This window comes from Salvelinus namaycush, chromosome 6 (assembly GCF_016432855.1).
Source record: "Salvelinus namaycush isolate Seneca chromosome 6, SaNama_1.0, whole genome shotgun sequence".
NCBI lineage: Eukaryota > Metazoa > Chordata > Actinopteri > Salmoniformes > Salmonidae > Salvelinus > Salvelinus namaycush.
The window spans coordinates 7,381,969-7,399,118 of record NC_052312.1 but is presented as its reverse complement, the minus strand read 5'-3'; the positions used below and the strand labels follow the sequence as shown (position 1 = coordinate 7,399,118).

The window sequence follows — 17,150 nt, the reverse complement described above, 5'->3', positions numbered from 1 at the left end:
GGTGTATGTAAACTTCCGACTTCAACTGTACATAGCGCAGACCACACTACATAGAGTAGCCCCTAGTGCAGGTGGAGCCGATACAGGACAGATACAGATGCAGTACAGCTATAGGACAGGGACTGTAAGTACATCGTTCTTAGCCAGGTAGGGATATGAGGTTCAAAGAAGAACCAATCCAGCTACATAGCTCCACAATGAATTCAGCTAACCAAGACAGCACTGAGAGAGCACCTCTAGTCACCTTACTTGGCGGGCACAGTGGGTGAGCCGGAGCGGTGGAAGTGGATGTTCTGCCACTTGGCGTCACGCCGCTGCCAGATGCGTGTCTCCTCTGACTGCATGGTGCGCGGCATGCCGCTGGCGTCCATGTACTGGGTGAGGCGGATGTAGGCGATGCACGCCGCGTCCTCGCCGATCAGGTGCACGTGGGGGTTGAGCAGGATGGTGTGGACGGGCCCTTGCTTGCTCCTGGACAGAGCTGGATGAGAGAGGAGAGATGGAGGGAAATGTATCAAATCAGTACACAATCAAGGTAATTAATGCTTCTACAGCCATAGGTTTTCATATGGCTGTGTGTAGATCTTTAATGCTATGAGTGCATAATGGGATGCAGGTGCTATACCGTTCTCAAAGTAGAACTTGTGGAAGTCAGTTCCCTCCACGAGGTTTCCCAAGGCCTCTGGTTCAAAGGATGTCAGGCCAGGATCACAGATCTTCCTGTGGGAGAAAACAGGAAACACAACACAATGAAGATCGGAATGCATATGTGTTTTTGAACGGTGTAGTGTTAAAAATTCCAAATCACTAACGTGTAGGCTTCAAAGTCTCCATTGTTGATGGCCTCAATCAGCTGCTCAGTCACTTTGATGATCTCCTGCTTACGAGCTGACGGAGAGCAAGAGAGAAAATTTTTTACATTTTCACAAGTTGGCTGTCCCACAGCCATAGGTGATTAGAGTAAGACACCCCTGATGTGTTGAGTCATCTAGTGAGTCTCTGTAGAGATGTTGAGGGATTTACATGAACCCAAGTAGTGTTAGCAATGCAGCCCAAAACACAGCCAAGAGGTCCAGGGGCAAAGGGGTGTATTCATTACGGCGATTCTGTTGCAAAATGTTTTGCAACAGAAACAGTTTAAAGTAAAAATGTTTTGCAATGAAAACTAATGGACAAATTAAGGTAGGTTCCTCCCCGCTTTGTTCTGTTTGCTCTTGTTTGGTTCTTAAACAGTCAACGGTTTTCTTTGCAAGACAATGAATAAACCACAGGTTCACCACTTCCATACACACACACACACACACACACACACGGGAGAATCAGTGTGTTTCACCATCATTACCACAGATAACACAGACAACATGATTTCATTACCTCGCAAATTACGTAGGCAAGATAAGAGACAATGAATGTAAAGAAAAACAAAGATTTTGTGGTTTAGCAAATCTCTTATTGTGCTCAACAACATGAATTTGAGGTAGATGTCAAATGGAATGGTAGTGAAACTGACCCATAGAAAACATGCATCAAAACGTAGTCCCAAAAATGAGAAAGATCAAATGCTATTCTCTCAACTCTTTACCTTGGACACCTTGGTCCCCTCTGACACTTTCAATCGACGTGACTGACAGAACACAAAGGATGCAAAGAAGAAACATTTTCCCTCAGTTCTCAGACGATTGTTCACCAGTGGCAGCAAAATAGTCCAACGTTTACAGATATAGACCGAGTGAAAGACCAACAACACTCCAGCTATGTCTTACATTAGCCATCAGTGATTGGCTACTAGCCTGGCAGCTAGTCTGATACATCTGAAAACAGGGTCAGTTTACTCAACGAGTTCTTTGACATTTTGCTGTCGCACAGTCCAACGTGTACAAACCCGTCAACAGATCACTGACAGACCTTGCTCTCTAGCAGTGTGTTTGCTATGAAGCAACACTACTCCTCCCCTGGAAGTGGACAGCGTAATCTGTCCCGCTGATAACACACAACAGCACATGGCGGGAAAACAAAGCTATTTTTCGCTGTTGATTATTATCTAAACAGAAGTAGATCAACGGCACTTGAGACTGAACACACACACAACATTGTCTTATGTTTGCCATCTCTTTTTTTTTAGGGGCCAGTATTACTCTTTAACATGTTGCTTCCTATGAGGTGCTGTATACTGAGCTCTGCACACACACCTGTTTAGAACCTGAAGGAGCAGTAATAAGAGGTTAAACTGAGCCTTGGTTCTGACAGGGATCTCAGACAGAGAAGCCGAGTGTGGAGCTTCTCTCTGCCTCTGACCGTCTGCCTCGCTGTCTGAGCCTGGAAGGTTCATATGACTCACACACACACAAGCTGGGAAGGAGAGCTTCTGAATAGGCCAGCTCACTCAGCACTTCTCCACCAAACGCAATCCACTTATCAAATGTGCTGTCAATGTAGAGACATTAACGGTCAACGAAACCATCCCGTTCCTGGAAGTCGTCAGTGCCGTCTGTGCAAAGAACAACCTCGATCCAAACTAGTCCTTAAAGTATACTCAATCTCATTTAGACTGTTCACTGTCAACCCTGGAGCTGACGACTTTCTTTCTCACCATCTCCGTACGCATCAACACAGCAGTAATACTTTCTCAGCCCAATTTAGGTGTAATACATTGCTAATGTATTACTGTATGCATTTACAAAGCCTGTTATGAGGAGACAGTGGTGATAAACTCAGTCCTAGTTAGACCATGACCTCCAGAGGGCAGCACAGTACACACATAGTGGACGCCTGTATGGCAGACCGGTGCTGAAGCAGAGTGTACTGTAATACCTGGCCAACGTACAGAGTGCAACCTCAGTAAGACAAGGGCTACTTTTCAGTAGCTTTCTTTCACAGGGTTCCATGACAAACACTAAGAGGTTTGTATGCCTTTGTTTAGTCTTTGGTAATGAGTGCCAGGAACAATGAGGGAACTATTTGCATTTATAGTCACTCATCGGGTGCACCAAATGATCCTAAAACTCATATCCTAAACAAATGTGGACTTCCAATGATGCATATCTGATAGCGGTCAAGACGATATGAAGGGAGGTTCAGGGATAGTGAGGCCTAGAGGGCAGTGGGAAACAGTTCTGGTTCTACCCTCTCCGCTCACTCTGCTCTGGGTGAACTTATACTGCATGTCGCTGGGGCCCAGGCTAGGCAGGGGCCCGAGGGGGTGCAGAGGCTGGGGCCCCTGAGTGTGGGTGACAGGGTGGACAGAGAGTAAGACCACAAAGGAGGTGGTAAAGAAGAGGAGCAGGTAGCAGGTGACATGGCCCTCAGAACATAGTAAAGCCCCGCCTTATCTCAGCTCACTGGTCACCATAGCAGCACCCACCCGTGGCACGCGCTCCAGCAGGTATATTTCACTGGTCAACCCCAAAGCCAACTCCTACTTTGGCCACCTTTCCTTCCAGTTCTCTGCTGCCAATGACTGGAACGAATTGCAAAAATCACTGAAGCTGGAGTCATATCTCCCTCACTAACTTTAAGCATCAGCTGTCAGAGCAGCTTACTGATCATTGCACCTGTACACAGCCCATCTGTAAATAGCCCACCCAACTACCTCATCCCCTTATTGTTATTTATTTTTTGCTCCTTAGCACCCCAGTATCTCTACTTGCACATTTAACTTCTGCACATCTATCACTCCAGTGTTAATTGACAAATTGTAATTATTTCACCACCATGGCCTATTTATTGCCTTACCTCCCTAATCTTACTTTATTTGCACACACTGTATATAGATTTTTCTATTGTGTTATTGACTGTACATTTGTTTATTCCATGTGTAACTCTGTGCTGTTTGTGTCACACTGCTTTGCTTTGCCAGGTCGCAGTTGTAAATGAGAACTTGTTCTCAACTGTCCTACCTAGCTAAATAAAAGATGAAATACATTATTATTTATTTTTTTAAATGTCGTCACCGGGCGAGTGACACTTGGGGACTAATTGGGTCCTTCCTGTGTGTTGGGTTTCTGCTTCAGAATGCGTTGTGGCCAAAAACATGGTTTGTTTATTTGGAACATAAAAAAGGGGTGAGACGATGTCCAAAATCTTTTTTCAAAACACATCCTACAGTCTTCAACTCCTACACACAACGTGATGAAACGACTACCGTATAAAATGGGCAAATTAAATGCCTTCATCTTTCAAACAAAGCAGCTGCCAAAGACAACAAAGTGAATAGGAAATTGACGAGCCTCTAGCTGCACATAAACATTAGAAACACCCATGTTTAGTAGAGCGACCATTACATACATCCTTGACCCGGCAGTAATCATCCGTCAGGGATTGCAAACGTGGACACAAAGCGACACTGAAATGCTAGGAAACCTTAATTTACTTTCCACACAATGCCGCCGTAGCACAGTAGATAGGAGTCCTAGGACATCCTGGTGCTCTCAAATGGGTTTTGTAACAAAGGGACAATTGTTCAAAGCAGGTAGCTCATGATTGCCTGACCAAATGTCATCCTACTCTCTCAGATGATTTTCAAAGGGGTCTTTTAAGCTCTAGAAGGGGAAGATTCCTTCTGGTGATTAGGGTCTTGTCACACTCCCCAGAAGGTATGATGGCATTATGAGGTAAAACCTTCCATTTGAAGTGGGAGGTGAACAAATGACTATCTGTAATGGTAGAGTGGAGACACACACACACTGTTCTGGCTCAGCGGACCATCAGAGCAGCAGCGAGATGGGAGACCATGCGTGGCAGCAGAGCCTGATTCAGCTCCCTAAACGACCGTTCTGTCCACACCATGGTAGACTCCGCCTGCTCTCAAACCTCTCCTCGGGGTCTCCCAGCCGTTCCATGTATTTTAACTATCGTACAGCTAGCACACCTGATTCAAATTGTCAACTACATTCCATGTAGTAATGTGGATCGACGTAACATTCCATGTAGTAATGTGGATCGACGTAACATTCCATGTAGTAATGTGGATCGACGTAACATTCCATGTAGTAATGTGGATCGACGTAACATTCCATGTAGTAATGTGGATCGACGTAACATTCCATGTAGTAATGTGGATCGACGTAACATTCCATGTAGTAATGTGGATCGACGTAACATTCCATGTAGTAATGTGGATCGACGTAACATTCCATGTAGTAATGTGGATAGACGTAACATTCCATGTAGTAATGTGGATAGACGTAACATTCCATGTAGTAATGTGGATCGACGTAACATTCCATGTAGTAATGTGGATCGACGTAACATTCCATGTAGTAATGTGGATCGACGTAACATTCCATGTAGTAATGTGGATCGACGTAACATTCCATGTAGTAATGTGGATCGACGTAACATTCCATGTAGTAATGTGGATCGACGTAACATTCCATGTAGTAATGTGGATCGACGTAACATTCCATGTAGTAATGTGGATCGACGTAACATTCCATGTAGTAATGTGGATAGACGTAACATTCCATGTAGTAATGTGGATAGACGTAACATTCCATGTAGTAATGTGGATAGACGTAACATTCCATGTAGTAATGTGGATAGACATAACATTCCATGTAGTAATGTGGATAGACATAACATTCCATGTTTGGAGGATGGCAGTGCATGTCTAAGGAATGAGATCAGAAGATGAAGTGAATTCATTTGAATGAAAAAGCCAAATGAATGGATGCCTGGATAAACAAATGCATATCTGATGAATTCACATGCAAGAAAAACTAAAATGGTACAAAGAAAAATTGGAATTTTAACAGCCAACATATTCATGCAAAATCAGTAGGATAACATGCAATACGTGGAGCCCTAACGCTGAAGAATCATGAGTTACACTACATGCTAAGTCAGGGGTACGCATGCACACCAGGAACAGGGTTGCCTGCCCCTGTGCTAAGCAAACACCTCAGTGCTGTGAAAATAACATATTACCTTTCACTTGAGCAGAGAGCTAACACAGTGCTACTAGCCTAATACAGGTGGCTAGCCCTTCATGCTAGGGACAGAGCGGCGCTAGGGACAGAGCGGCGCTAGGGACAGAGCGGCGCTAGGGACAGAGCTAGGGACAGAGCGGCGCTGGGGACAGAGCGGCGCTAGGGACAGAGCTAGGGACAGAGCGGCGCTAGGGACAGAGCGGCGCTAGGGACAGAGCTAGGGACAGAGCGGCGCTGGGGACAGAGCGGCGCTAGGGACAGAGCGGCGCTAGGGACAGAGCGGCGCTGGGGACAGAGCTAGGGACAGAGCGGCGCTGGGGACAGAGCGGCGCTGGGGACAGAGCGGCGCTGGGGACAGAGCGGCGCTAGGGACAGAGCTAGGGACAGAGCGGCGCTGGGGACAGAGCGGCGCTGGGGACAGAGCGGCGCTGGGGACAGAGCGGCGCTGGGGACAGAGCGGCGCTGGGGACAGAGCGGCGCTGGGGACAGAGCGGCGCTAGAGACAGAGCGGCGCTAGAGACAGAGCGGCGCTGGGGACAGAGCGGTTTGTTTATTTTTCTAGTCATTTGTGTGCTCCTACCTTTCACGTCCTCATCTTCCATGGTGGTGTTAGCACTCTCGCTGGACTCCTGTTGGACAAGAACAAACAGAGAGCAACAATGAACACCTGCCGGCTGTGGAGACTGGATTACGCGTGAGCACAGGATAAGTGATGTACTGTCAGATGGGGGATTTTTCATTTTTTTTGTAGACGGGACCGGTGGTCCGTATTGACCCCGTTCTGGGTCTGGATGCGGTCTGCCAGTTGAGTATGGGGGGGGGGGATCTAGGGCATACATTAAGGCACCATGCATATCAACAAAGTTTAGTAAATAACACTAACTAGAAAGCTTATCACTGCCTACAGCACATTATTAGCAAAAACCTCTACACTCGCAAAACGACAGTCCTATTTAATCACTACCTTGTTTCCATCAGTTGGGTTGTGGAGAACAGTGGTTTGAGGCTCCTGATTCATGGAGAGGAAGAGGAGGAGGAGGAAGAGGAGTGTGAAGAAGAAAGGGGATAAATAGACAGGAACTTGATGTGGTAAACAGTTGCCCAGATGATCAATTCCCATGGGTCACATTTCAAAGAACCGTTGAGTAGTCAACTTGGTGCCCTAAGACATTAGAACAAACAACCAAGCAACAGACAAGACAGGACAGGAGGTGTACAGCAGTAGCAGCATGTTAGTCACCAGGCCCTTCCTGGATATAAACTACAGGAAAAGGTTTGAGGTGTGTACAGCCAAGGCATGCAGTTCACCTTCAGTCCTTACTCCAGGCCAGTTGTGTGTACGTACTGCATAGTGAGTGAACATCAGTCTGGCTTTGGCAGGCCCCATTTCTCACATCTAAGAATACATAACCACATCACTCTAGAACAGGGATGGGTAAACGGCCCCTCTTTTGAAGACCCTCGGATAAAAAAAATAAAAAATAATATATATATAGATATTTATCTTTGTAACTCAGTTAGGTCTCAACTTACTGTTAAAGTTAGAATAGTAGAATACACACGGTGCAATTTAAAAATGTCTTTCTTTCTTGACATGTCAGTCAGTAATAGTCACTCAATTAGCCCATGTCAGCTAACATGGGCTAGGCTGCTAGGCTATGTCAGCTAAGATAGATGGTTGCCATGCTGCTAGGCTATCTAGACTTAGTAATCATGGTTGAATTACCAGCCAGGGGCCGCCCATTGATTTAGTTAGTCAGTCTCACTCAGCTATAATATAAAAAACTGAAAACATTTCTCTCAGCACCATGGCAACATGTGTAGAATTGCAGGAAATGAATAAAACGTTAAAAGTATCTCTGCCGTCAAGAGGGGGGCTGCTAAAATGTTTTGCTCACAATGTGCTGGGGGGGGGGGGGTGTAAATGTACCCACACTTGTGGGTATGCTATTAGATAGCCCCATGGTTATTAGATATGGAATTGAATGAAAAACAAAGCTATTGCAATATTTTGTATGAATTCCTAAATGATAACCTTATACTGGTGCTGTGGGCTGGATAGATACAGTACAGGCCTCTTGGCTGACCTGACCTGTGTAACATGCCTAGATTAGACCTGGGTAAATCTGTGAGCCAACGGGTGGGCTGCCTGTCATAAGGAATGCCATCGCACAGCCATGTCGAAGCTCATGTGTGGTGACACGGGTGGCACTATCAGAACAATCTGCCTTAGGATGTCTTTCTCTGAGAGAGAGTGTGTGTGAAGTCTATTTTAGGACGCACGCCCAACCAGCATGTCTCGTTGGTTTCCCTGGTAACTTGGGGAAAGCTTCAGTGGATTAACAGTAAAAACAGCAGGCCCAGGGTGTACAGGTCTTCACACACACACACAGAAACATGCAATGCCGAACTAGAGGCCATCCCAAACAGAAATACACAACGTTCAAGTGCACATACCAACTGCAATGTCTAACCACAGTATAAGGAAATGCCTGTGTATGATACAAATAACATGTGTATATAAAGTAAACAAAAATGCAATATTAAGAGGCATCACTGGCAGCAAAACAAGGAGAGACATCGTTAGAGTGAGCAGCCCAAGCATGAAGGATGACAGAGACAGACGGACAGGCAAGCAGGCAGGCGTGCAGAAAGACAGGCAGAGTACCAGAGTGGGGGGCTCTTTGGGGCTGGTGACTACATTGGTCTTGTTGTTGATCTAGAAAATGAGTGGATAGAGAGAGACAGAAACAGAGATAGATTTCAGGAACAAGGACTAATGCTCCAGACAGGGAGATAGACAGGAGAACAATATCAGCATAGAGAGATTTGTCAGGAACACAGGGCTGCAAGAGAGAAAATGTTAAGAGTAAAGTCTCGCCTGCAAATCTACAGGTGTTAACATCTACTCTGAAGGGTAGAAAGTTAAGTTAGACAAAATAAGTTCAATAGACATCCGTTAGTTCCAAGCCTGTAGCAACGCATCATTATTCTGCAGAGCATTATGCAAAAGAAAAAAAGCATGCAAAGGACTTCCTCGCTGAAACAGAACTTGAAACATTAAAACGGTCGTAAACTTAAAATCCTGTTTTGAAAGCGATCAGCTTTTCCGCTTGACTGTTTGCAGGTTTTTCAAGAAGAGAAAATAGCCTAATTGGGGCTACTAACGCAGTTTATAGAGGCCTTGAATTTAATGAATTAGTGCTATTGTGACTACTAGAGAGGAGAAATAAAAAGCCAGAGGTAATGCAACTATCCACTCAAACAATGACATTACATCCCAATAGTTGTGGGTTTTCCTGTTAACATGAACATCGTTGTCTGCATCGATTCACATTGTCATTGGAAGAACATCTGGGGGGAAATGTATATCAAAAAGCGCTGTACAATTCCTTTATGAACTGCATGCCCTGATTATGTAGCGCCGCCATTGGGCATCCCAGCAGTGTAAAACCTTGTAATATGGGCCAACTGGAATGCACATGCTGGTAGGACTAGGTTCTCTACAGGGAGATGTGGAACTGGAACTACACATCAAGAGGCTTCTACAATTGGTTGCTCATTAAACCAAGATACTAGACAACTGTACTAGGCCAGGTTTCTACAAATGGCCAATTAAAACCACCCTGAATCTATCCAGACTATGATGTACTAAAATCAACCACAACTGGCAACCCATAGCGGTTGCCAGGTTGCATAAAAAGTAGATAGGCATACCAGCATTATTGGCATTGGCTCGGTTTCATACTTCCGTTTCTGTATCGATCCGTTAGAACACAAAAGAGAACAAGACAAACTGGGTCCAATATCACAATATCTCAACCCCCAAAACACATACAGTACGTGTCAAGACCCAAGAGAATTACAGTATACTGTTTGAGAAAATATATTTTGTACCAAGAAACACAATTGTAATCATTATACACTGCTCAAAAAAAGAAAGGGAACACTTAAACAACACAATGTAACTCCAAGTCAATCACACTTCTGTGAAATCAAACTGTCCACTTAGGAAGAAACACTGATTGACAATACATTTCACATGCTGTTGTGCAAATGGAATAGACAACAGGTGGATATTATAGGCAATTAGCAGACACCCCCAATAAAGGAGTGGTTCTGCAGGTGGTGACCACAGACCACTTCTCAGTTCCTATGCTTCCTGGCTGATGTTTTGGTCACTTTTGAATGCTGGCGGTGCTTTCACTCTAGTGGTAGCATGAGACGGAGTCTACAACCCACACAAGTGGCTCAGGTAGTGCAGCTCATCCAGGATGGCACATCAATGCGAGCTGTGGCAAGAAGGTTTGCTGTGTCTGTCAGCGTAGTGTCCAGAGCATGGAGGCGCTACTAGGAGACAGGCCAGTACATCAGGAGACGTGGAGGAGGCCGTAGGAGGGCAACAACCCAGCAGCAGGACTGCTACCTTCGCCTTTGTGCAAGGAGGAGCACTGCCAGAGCCCTGCAAAATGACCTCCAGCAGGCCACAAATGTGCATGTGTCTGCTCAAACGGTCAGAAACAGACTCCATGAGGGTGGTATGAGGGCCCGACGTCCACAGGTGGGGGTTGTGCTTACAGCCCAACACCGTGCAGGACGTTTGGCATTTGCCAGAGGACACCAAGATTGGCAAATTCGCCACTGGCGCCCTGTGCTCTTCACAGATGAAAGCAGGTTCACACTGAGCACATGTGACAGACGTGACAGAGTCTGGAGACGCCGTGGAGAACGTTCTGCTGCCTGCAACATCCTCCAGCATGACCGGTTTGGCTGTGGGTCAGTCATGGTGTGGGGTGGCATTTCTTTGGGGGGCCGCACAGCCCTCCATGTGCTCGCCAGAGGTAGCCTGACTGCCATTAGGTACCGAGATGAGATCCTCAGACCCCTTGTGAGACCATATGCTGGTGCAGTTGGCCCTGGGTTCCTCCTAATGCAAGACAATGCTAGACCTCATGTGGCTTGAGTGTGTCAGCAGTTCCTACAAGAGGAAGGCATTGATGCTATGGACTGGCCCGCCCGTTCCCCAGACCTGAATCCAATTGAGCACATCTGGGACATCATGTCTCGCTCCATCCACCAACGCCACGTTGCACCACAGACTGTCCAGGAGTTGGCGGATGCTTTAGTCCAGGTCTGGGAGGAGATCCCTCAGGAGACCATCCGCCACCTCATCAGGAGCATGCCCAGGCGTTGTAGGGAGGCCATACAGGCACGTGGAGGCCACACACACTACTGAGCCTCATTTTGACTTGTTTTAAGGACATTACATCAAAGTTGGATCAGCCTGTAGTGTGGTTTTCCACTTTAATTTTGAGTGTGACTCCAAATCCAGACCTCCATGGGTTGATAAATTTGATTTCCATTGATAATTTTTGTGTGATTTTGTTGTCAGCACATTCAACTATGTAAAGAAAAAAGTATTTAATAAGAATATTTCATTCATTCAGATCTAGGATGTGTTATTTTAGTGTTCCCTTTATTTTTTTGAGCAGTGTATATTCAGCATGCATGGAAACCAAAATTGATGACCGGATAAAAATGGCTGGCATTTCTGCTGGACTCCTGCGATAAACCTGAAATAATCCTTCAAATGCCGTACGCTATACTTTCAAAACACGCCGATGACTCGGCTGCAGATTTAAAAGAGAGTTTTTCTAAACCTCCTACAGCGGTTTAAACTGCCAGCCATAAACACCTTGGATACCTCAGTGTTTTTTCAGATCATGTGTCAAGTGCCATGTAATGCACCTGGGTATGTGATTTTAGGATAAGCATTTGGAGAGGGAGAGGCGCTGCAGGGTTGGGGGTGCGCAGATGAGGTGCCAGGGGAAGGCAGATACCGATACAGGGGCCAGACAAACAGCCAGCGTAGTAGTTTGACACTGAGCCCAGGGTGTAGAAACAGAAGCTGGAGAACAGCTACTCAACCACAGATGTGAGAGCACACTGTCTGACAGACCCCAGTGGGGAGAGCAATAGAGGGGGATGAAGAGAGAGGGGTGAGAGGAAGAGAGAGAGAGAGTAGAAATATAGAAAATAAAAAAAGAGAGCGCTGAAGAGATTGACGGGAGGGAAAGGTATTGAGAGGAGCGGGAGACAAAATCCCCAAATGAGGAAGAGGGTGACAGGAATTTTGTTGTTAGATTTCGAAACAGAGACAGACGGGGGACAGAGAAAGAGGTGAGGTGTAGAGGTGATAGGGAACCAGTGGTGGCTACGATGGCTGAGATTTGATTGGACGGGAGATGAGGGCTGTCATTCTGAGTTAGCAGATCATCCGTCACAGCATTCTTTTTTCTCAGCTTCCTCGTATCACAAAACAGATGCCACCCCTCTCTAACTGAATTATTTTGGAAAGGTGGGATAAAGGTGGGGCAGATATCTTAGTCACGCAGCACTCAAAATGACAGACTATTTCACTGCTGGCACGTGGAATAAAAGTATTGTAGAAATATTTCCCACTTCTCTTCAAGTGCAATATAAGTTACATGAGTGTGTGTCAATGTGTGTGGTAAGGTGTTAAGACAGAAGTAGTGGATGACCTACCTTGACACCGTCAGCTTTCTTGTTGAGCAGGCTCTTGGCTGCTGTAAGGAAAGAGGGGACATGATCAGAGAGAACACCTCTGACACACACTCACACGCTGCTAAATCTAGTGAGGACGGCGAATTATGGACCAACTGTGACAGTCTCCAACCAGAGATGGAAGAAGCAAAAAGGAAGATGCAAATTAAGTGAGAGAAATCAAACTTAGTGATTAGTTTGCGAGATGCAATTATAGCTACAACTAACAGCCTGATAGGGTTTCTATGGAAGAGGTCCAACGAATTGAGGTTTAATGCTCTTTGCCAACACATGCACAAAAAGAGACCTTCAATTGCTTGCTACTAAACATAAAAACAGTTAATGTGATAATCTAATTAAACACTTCAATTCTAACTCCTCATTAGAACACATTAGCACATGCTTCTACAATAGATCAACATGCAAATATAATCTAGACATGGAGAGAGCTGATTGGCCGATGAGGCTTCTGGCACGTGGAGAAGCTCAGTGATTGGTTAAAGTGATCAGGGCTGTCACACATAAAGGAGGAGTTTATGAGAGGGGAGGGGAAAGGTGTTTGTGAACATGTTTAGTAGGTCTCAGAGGGGGGTGCTAGAGGGGGGTGTAGAGGGGTGCTAGAGGGGGGTGCTAGTAGAGGGGTGCTATTAGAGGGGTGCTATTAGAGGGGTGTGCTAGTAGAGGGGTGCTTTTAGAGGGGTGTTATTAGGGGGGTGCTAGTAGAGGGTTGCTATTAGAGGGGTGCTATTAGAGGGGTGCTATTAGAGGGGTGCTAGAGAGGGGTGCTAGTAGAGGGTTGCTAGTAGAGGGTTGCTATTAGAGGGGTGCTATTAGAGGGGTGCTAGAGAGGGGTGCTCGTGACTACATGGGTAGAGTGCAGTGCCAACACAGGCCTCTTTCCATGCCAGAGTCTCTTACCTCACAGGGTTACACATTAAACAAACAAACAAACAAAGGGTGAGAAAAAATTTACGTAAATAAAACAGAATGGGTGTCAAGTCTTGCTCGGAGCAAAAACTATTGGCTATATGGAGAATATGAACAATGAACACAAAGTACTGTTTAATCTTAAAAAAGAAAAGAAAAAAAGAAAACACATACAAGTTGAAAGGGTTCTAGTGACAATCAGTATTGACAGGGAGAGACTAAACCATCATCTGTGTTTTTCTGCCTGAACAAAGTCCACATCTCTCCTCCATTAACACCTCATCACACCGAGAGGGGTATATTTTGCTAGCAGACAAAACATGTAAGTATTGGGTCCTATCACATTGATCTGCAACCCCCCACTGGTCTCCAGTCTCTATTGATATGAGCTGGGTGGAGGCTGATGGTGGCTCTTCTAAAGGCTAGCGTATTCATCCTGGGGTTCTCCCCTCACATTTTTGTTGCTCTTTTATGCATTACTCTCCTTATTCTTCCTCTCTCACTCTCTCAGTCCTTTCTTTAACACCTGCCCTTCTCATTCCTCCCGCTGTCACTCCTCCCTATTTTCACTTATTTCTCTCGCCTTTGTTTCCCTCGAGTGTTTTGGTGAAATAAATAACCCAGCTGCATTATTCAGCAACAGCTGATGGAGAATTCTAAATATTCATCTGGTGTTGGTGGCAATGTCGTAGGAAACCTGGGGCTTTAGAAAACAACTAGAGAGAGACAGAGAGAGATAGAGAGAAAGAGAGAAAATGAGAGACAGAGACAGTGAGAGACAGAGAGAGACAGCGTGAGAGAGAGAGACAGCGAGAGAGACAAAGAGAGACAGCGAGAGAGACAAAGAGAGACAAAGAGAGAGAGACCTTGAAAGAAACAGTAATACAGTAGGAAGATGCATCTGACCTGAGAAGTTGCGCGTGGCCAGCATGGTGGTGAGGATAGCACCCTGAGGACGAGAACAGGAAGAGTGAGGTGAGGCTGACCTCCAAGGCTTTAATATTGTCACACTGTCACCTCTAATCCTTAACATGGTGTCAGACATTAGGTGGAAAGGTGATGATTAGATTACTTAGTGGTCAGTGTCCACTCTACGACATACAGTACATGGGCTCGTAACACCTGGTCAAATCCTGTGAGAAACCTGGCCAAACCTGGTCAAATCCTGTGAGAAACCTGGCAAAACCTGGTCAAATCCTGCGAGAAATCTGGCAAAACCTGGTCAAATCCTGTGAGAAGCCTGGCAAAACCTGGTCAAATCCTGTGAGAAATCTGGCAAAACCTGGTCAAATCCTGTGAGAAGCCTGGCAAAACCTGGTCAAATCCTGTGAGAAACCTGGCAAAACCTGGTCAAATCCTGTGAGAAGCCTGGCAAAACCTGGTCAAATCCTGTGAGAAACCTGGCAAAACCTGGTCAAATCCTGTGAGAAACCTGGCAAAACCTGGTCAAATCCTGTGAGAAACCTGGCAAAACCTGGTCAAATCCTGTGAGAAACCTGGTCAAATCTGTGAGAAACCTGGTTAAATCCTGTGAGAAACCTGGGAAAACCTGGTCAAATCCTGTGAGAAACCTGGCAAAACCTGGTCAAATCCTGTGAGAAACCTGGCAAAACCTGGTCAAATCCTGTGAGAAACCTGGCAAAACCTGGTCAAATCCTGTGAGAAACCTGGCAAAACCTGGTCAAATCCTGTGAGAAGCCTTCCCTCACCTTGAGTTTCCTCCTGGCGTTGAACTTCCTCAGGCACTCCACCGTCTCCTGTCTGTGCATCATGGATGCCACAGTGGACCGTTGCTGCAGAGAGGACACAGTGAGAGAGGGGGAGAGTGTCATGTGTCTGTAGGTGTTCTCATGGACCGTGTGTATGAGTGTGTGGGTGTGCGTGTGACACGTACACAGATCCAGGGGTGTTTGAGTGCGTCTGTGGCGGTGACCCTCTTGGCAGGGTTGATGGTCAACATCTTGTTGATCAGGTCTTTGGCCTCGGGGGTCACCGTGTCCCACTCAGGGGACGGAAACTGAAGGAGAGAACACTGGGTGAGGCAAGGAGGTTTGTCATCCATCAGTCCACTCATCTATTCCTCCTTCACTTCCCCTCCCCCCATCCAGCTTTGTTTAGGAAATGTGTCATTGGAGAAACCAGGACCGAGAGATAACTGACAAAATAACTTCACAAGGTTGACAAAAACACAGAGTCACTGAGGATCAGGTACATGTATACAGAGCTAAATTAGGCTTGAGCCATCGTGTCGGGCTGTCCCTGTCTCTCCTCCTCCTCTCCCACCCCCCAATCTCAATCTGTCTGGGACAGGCGTTGTCGTTGGCGTGGGCAAACAGTACGAGGAGGGAACAGCCACCGATAGAAAAACACACAGCCTGTGTTCCAACAGCATGCTGGGAGGGGCAATGCTCAGCCAAGACACAGACAGACACGATCTGATGTGTCATGTATGGCCTTGCGTCGATGGGAAAACAAGTGGCTAACACATTTCCTTCTGGTGTAAGAGATACAAATGTCCTATTCCTGCCACTCAAACAGGAGATGAGCTTTGCCTGCTAAAGTTAAGTGATTGTGATTAAAGTCTTGGAAACTGATGGGAGATGTATTGATCCAAGCCTGGCTTAAGCTCATGTCAATACTTGTGTCAGCTAGGCTGTCAGTGAAAGCTGGGTGAATAGACATCTGCAGTAAAACTAGGGTCAAACACTGCTGTTGGGATGTGTGTGTGTGTGTGTGTGTGTGTGTGTGTGTGTGTGTGTGTGTGTGTGTGTGTGTGTGAGTGAGTGAAAGGGTGTGTGTCGTTGCCGTGCTCACGTCGTAGGCCCCAGCCTTGATCTGCTGGTACAGTCTGTGCTGGTCTTCGTCCCAGAAGGGAGGGTAGCCCACCAGGAGAATGTAAAGGATCACACCTGGTCACACACAAAATCAGGGTGATGCCAATTATGAATAAATGTCATTTAAAAAATAAAAAATAAAAATTTCGCAAGCAGTGTGATAATTATCATTATACTAAAAACTCAGCAAGAGGAGAAATCAAACACAGCATGACCCAATAAAAATAATAATAAATATGTATAATAATATCTAATAACAATAATAATATAGATTTATAATAATAATAAATATGTATATCTAATAACAATAATATATATTATAATAATAAAATAAATAATTTAGAATATTAATATGACATTTACTGACATATAACTATTGGCACAAATATGCTAATATTATATGCATGAAGAGGTCGAGAGAGGACTGGAAGTAACTCCCTTACATACAGTAGACTCCTCCCACTATAAGGGCTTTCATGTCACAATCGCCGTTGTGACAAACAAGCCAAACACTTTGCATTGTGTTATATACTGGCTGGTAGGTTACCGGCAGGAGATAAAGGGCCCCAATTGGTCAGTAGAGCACTCTAACCTCACAAACAGGTAATTGTGGGGATTCGATTATCTGGCCCAGGTTGCCCTGGTGGGAGGAGTTTGCACCAGGTGAAAAGTGACTGCATTCGTTTCATTAGTTTTGGAACCAGGTGCCCCATTTTGGCCGATGGCGATGTTGGCTCAGAACAAAAGTGACATAGGTTAAAGCATGTGGAATAATGAGATGGATTTCGTGTTTTCACATGCAAAGGTGATTGCTTTTTTATAAAAACACTTTCATCCAATGAAAACTAGTTTGAAAATTCTAACATATAATTTATGGGAAAATGATGCTGTATGTTTC

The 17,150-nt window shown here is 45.5% G+C and overlaps 1 protein-coding gene across 6 annotated transcripts in view; it reads right to left on the bottom strand.

Moving 5' to 3' along the window:
- The window catches only part of LOC120049576 (calcium/calmodulin-dependent protein kinase type II delta chain-like), a 107,692-nt gene that overhangs the window by 6,481 nt on the left and 84,061 nt on the right, over positions 1–17,150 (bottom strand). For 2 of the 6 annotated variants that reach the window (XM_038995856.1, XM_038995857.1), the window contains exons 9-19: positions 16,233–16,327; positions 15,313–15,435; positions 15,128–15,211; positions 14,325–14,367; positions 12,474–12,511; positions 8,596–8,646; positions 6,892–6,936; positions 6,508–6,556; positions 813–888; positions 626–720; positions 245–481 (exon numbers count right to left, since the gene is read on the bottom strand). In XM_038995856.1, the coding sequence (XP_038851784.1) occupies positions 246–481; positions 626–720; positions 813–888; positions 6,508–6,556; positions 6,892–6,936; positions 8,596–8,646; positions 12,474–12,511; positions 14,325–14,367; positions 15,128–15,211; positions 15,313–15,435; positions 16,233–16,327 (935 nt within the window). In that variant the 3' untranslated portion in view covers position 245. Of the gene's footprint in view, positions 1–234; positions 482–625; positions 721–812; positions 889–6,507; positions 6,557–6,891; positions 6,937–8,595; positions 8,647–12,473; positions 12,512–14,324; positions 14,368–15,127; positions 15,212–15,312; positions 15,436–16,232; positions 16,328–17,150 lie in introns of all 6 variants that reach the window. The other 4 variants (XM_038995862.1, XM_038995863.1, XM_038995861.1 and 1 more) reach the window with 3 other exon arrangements.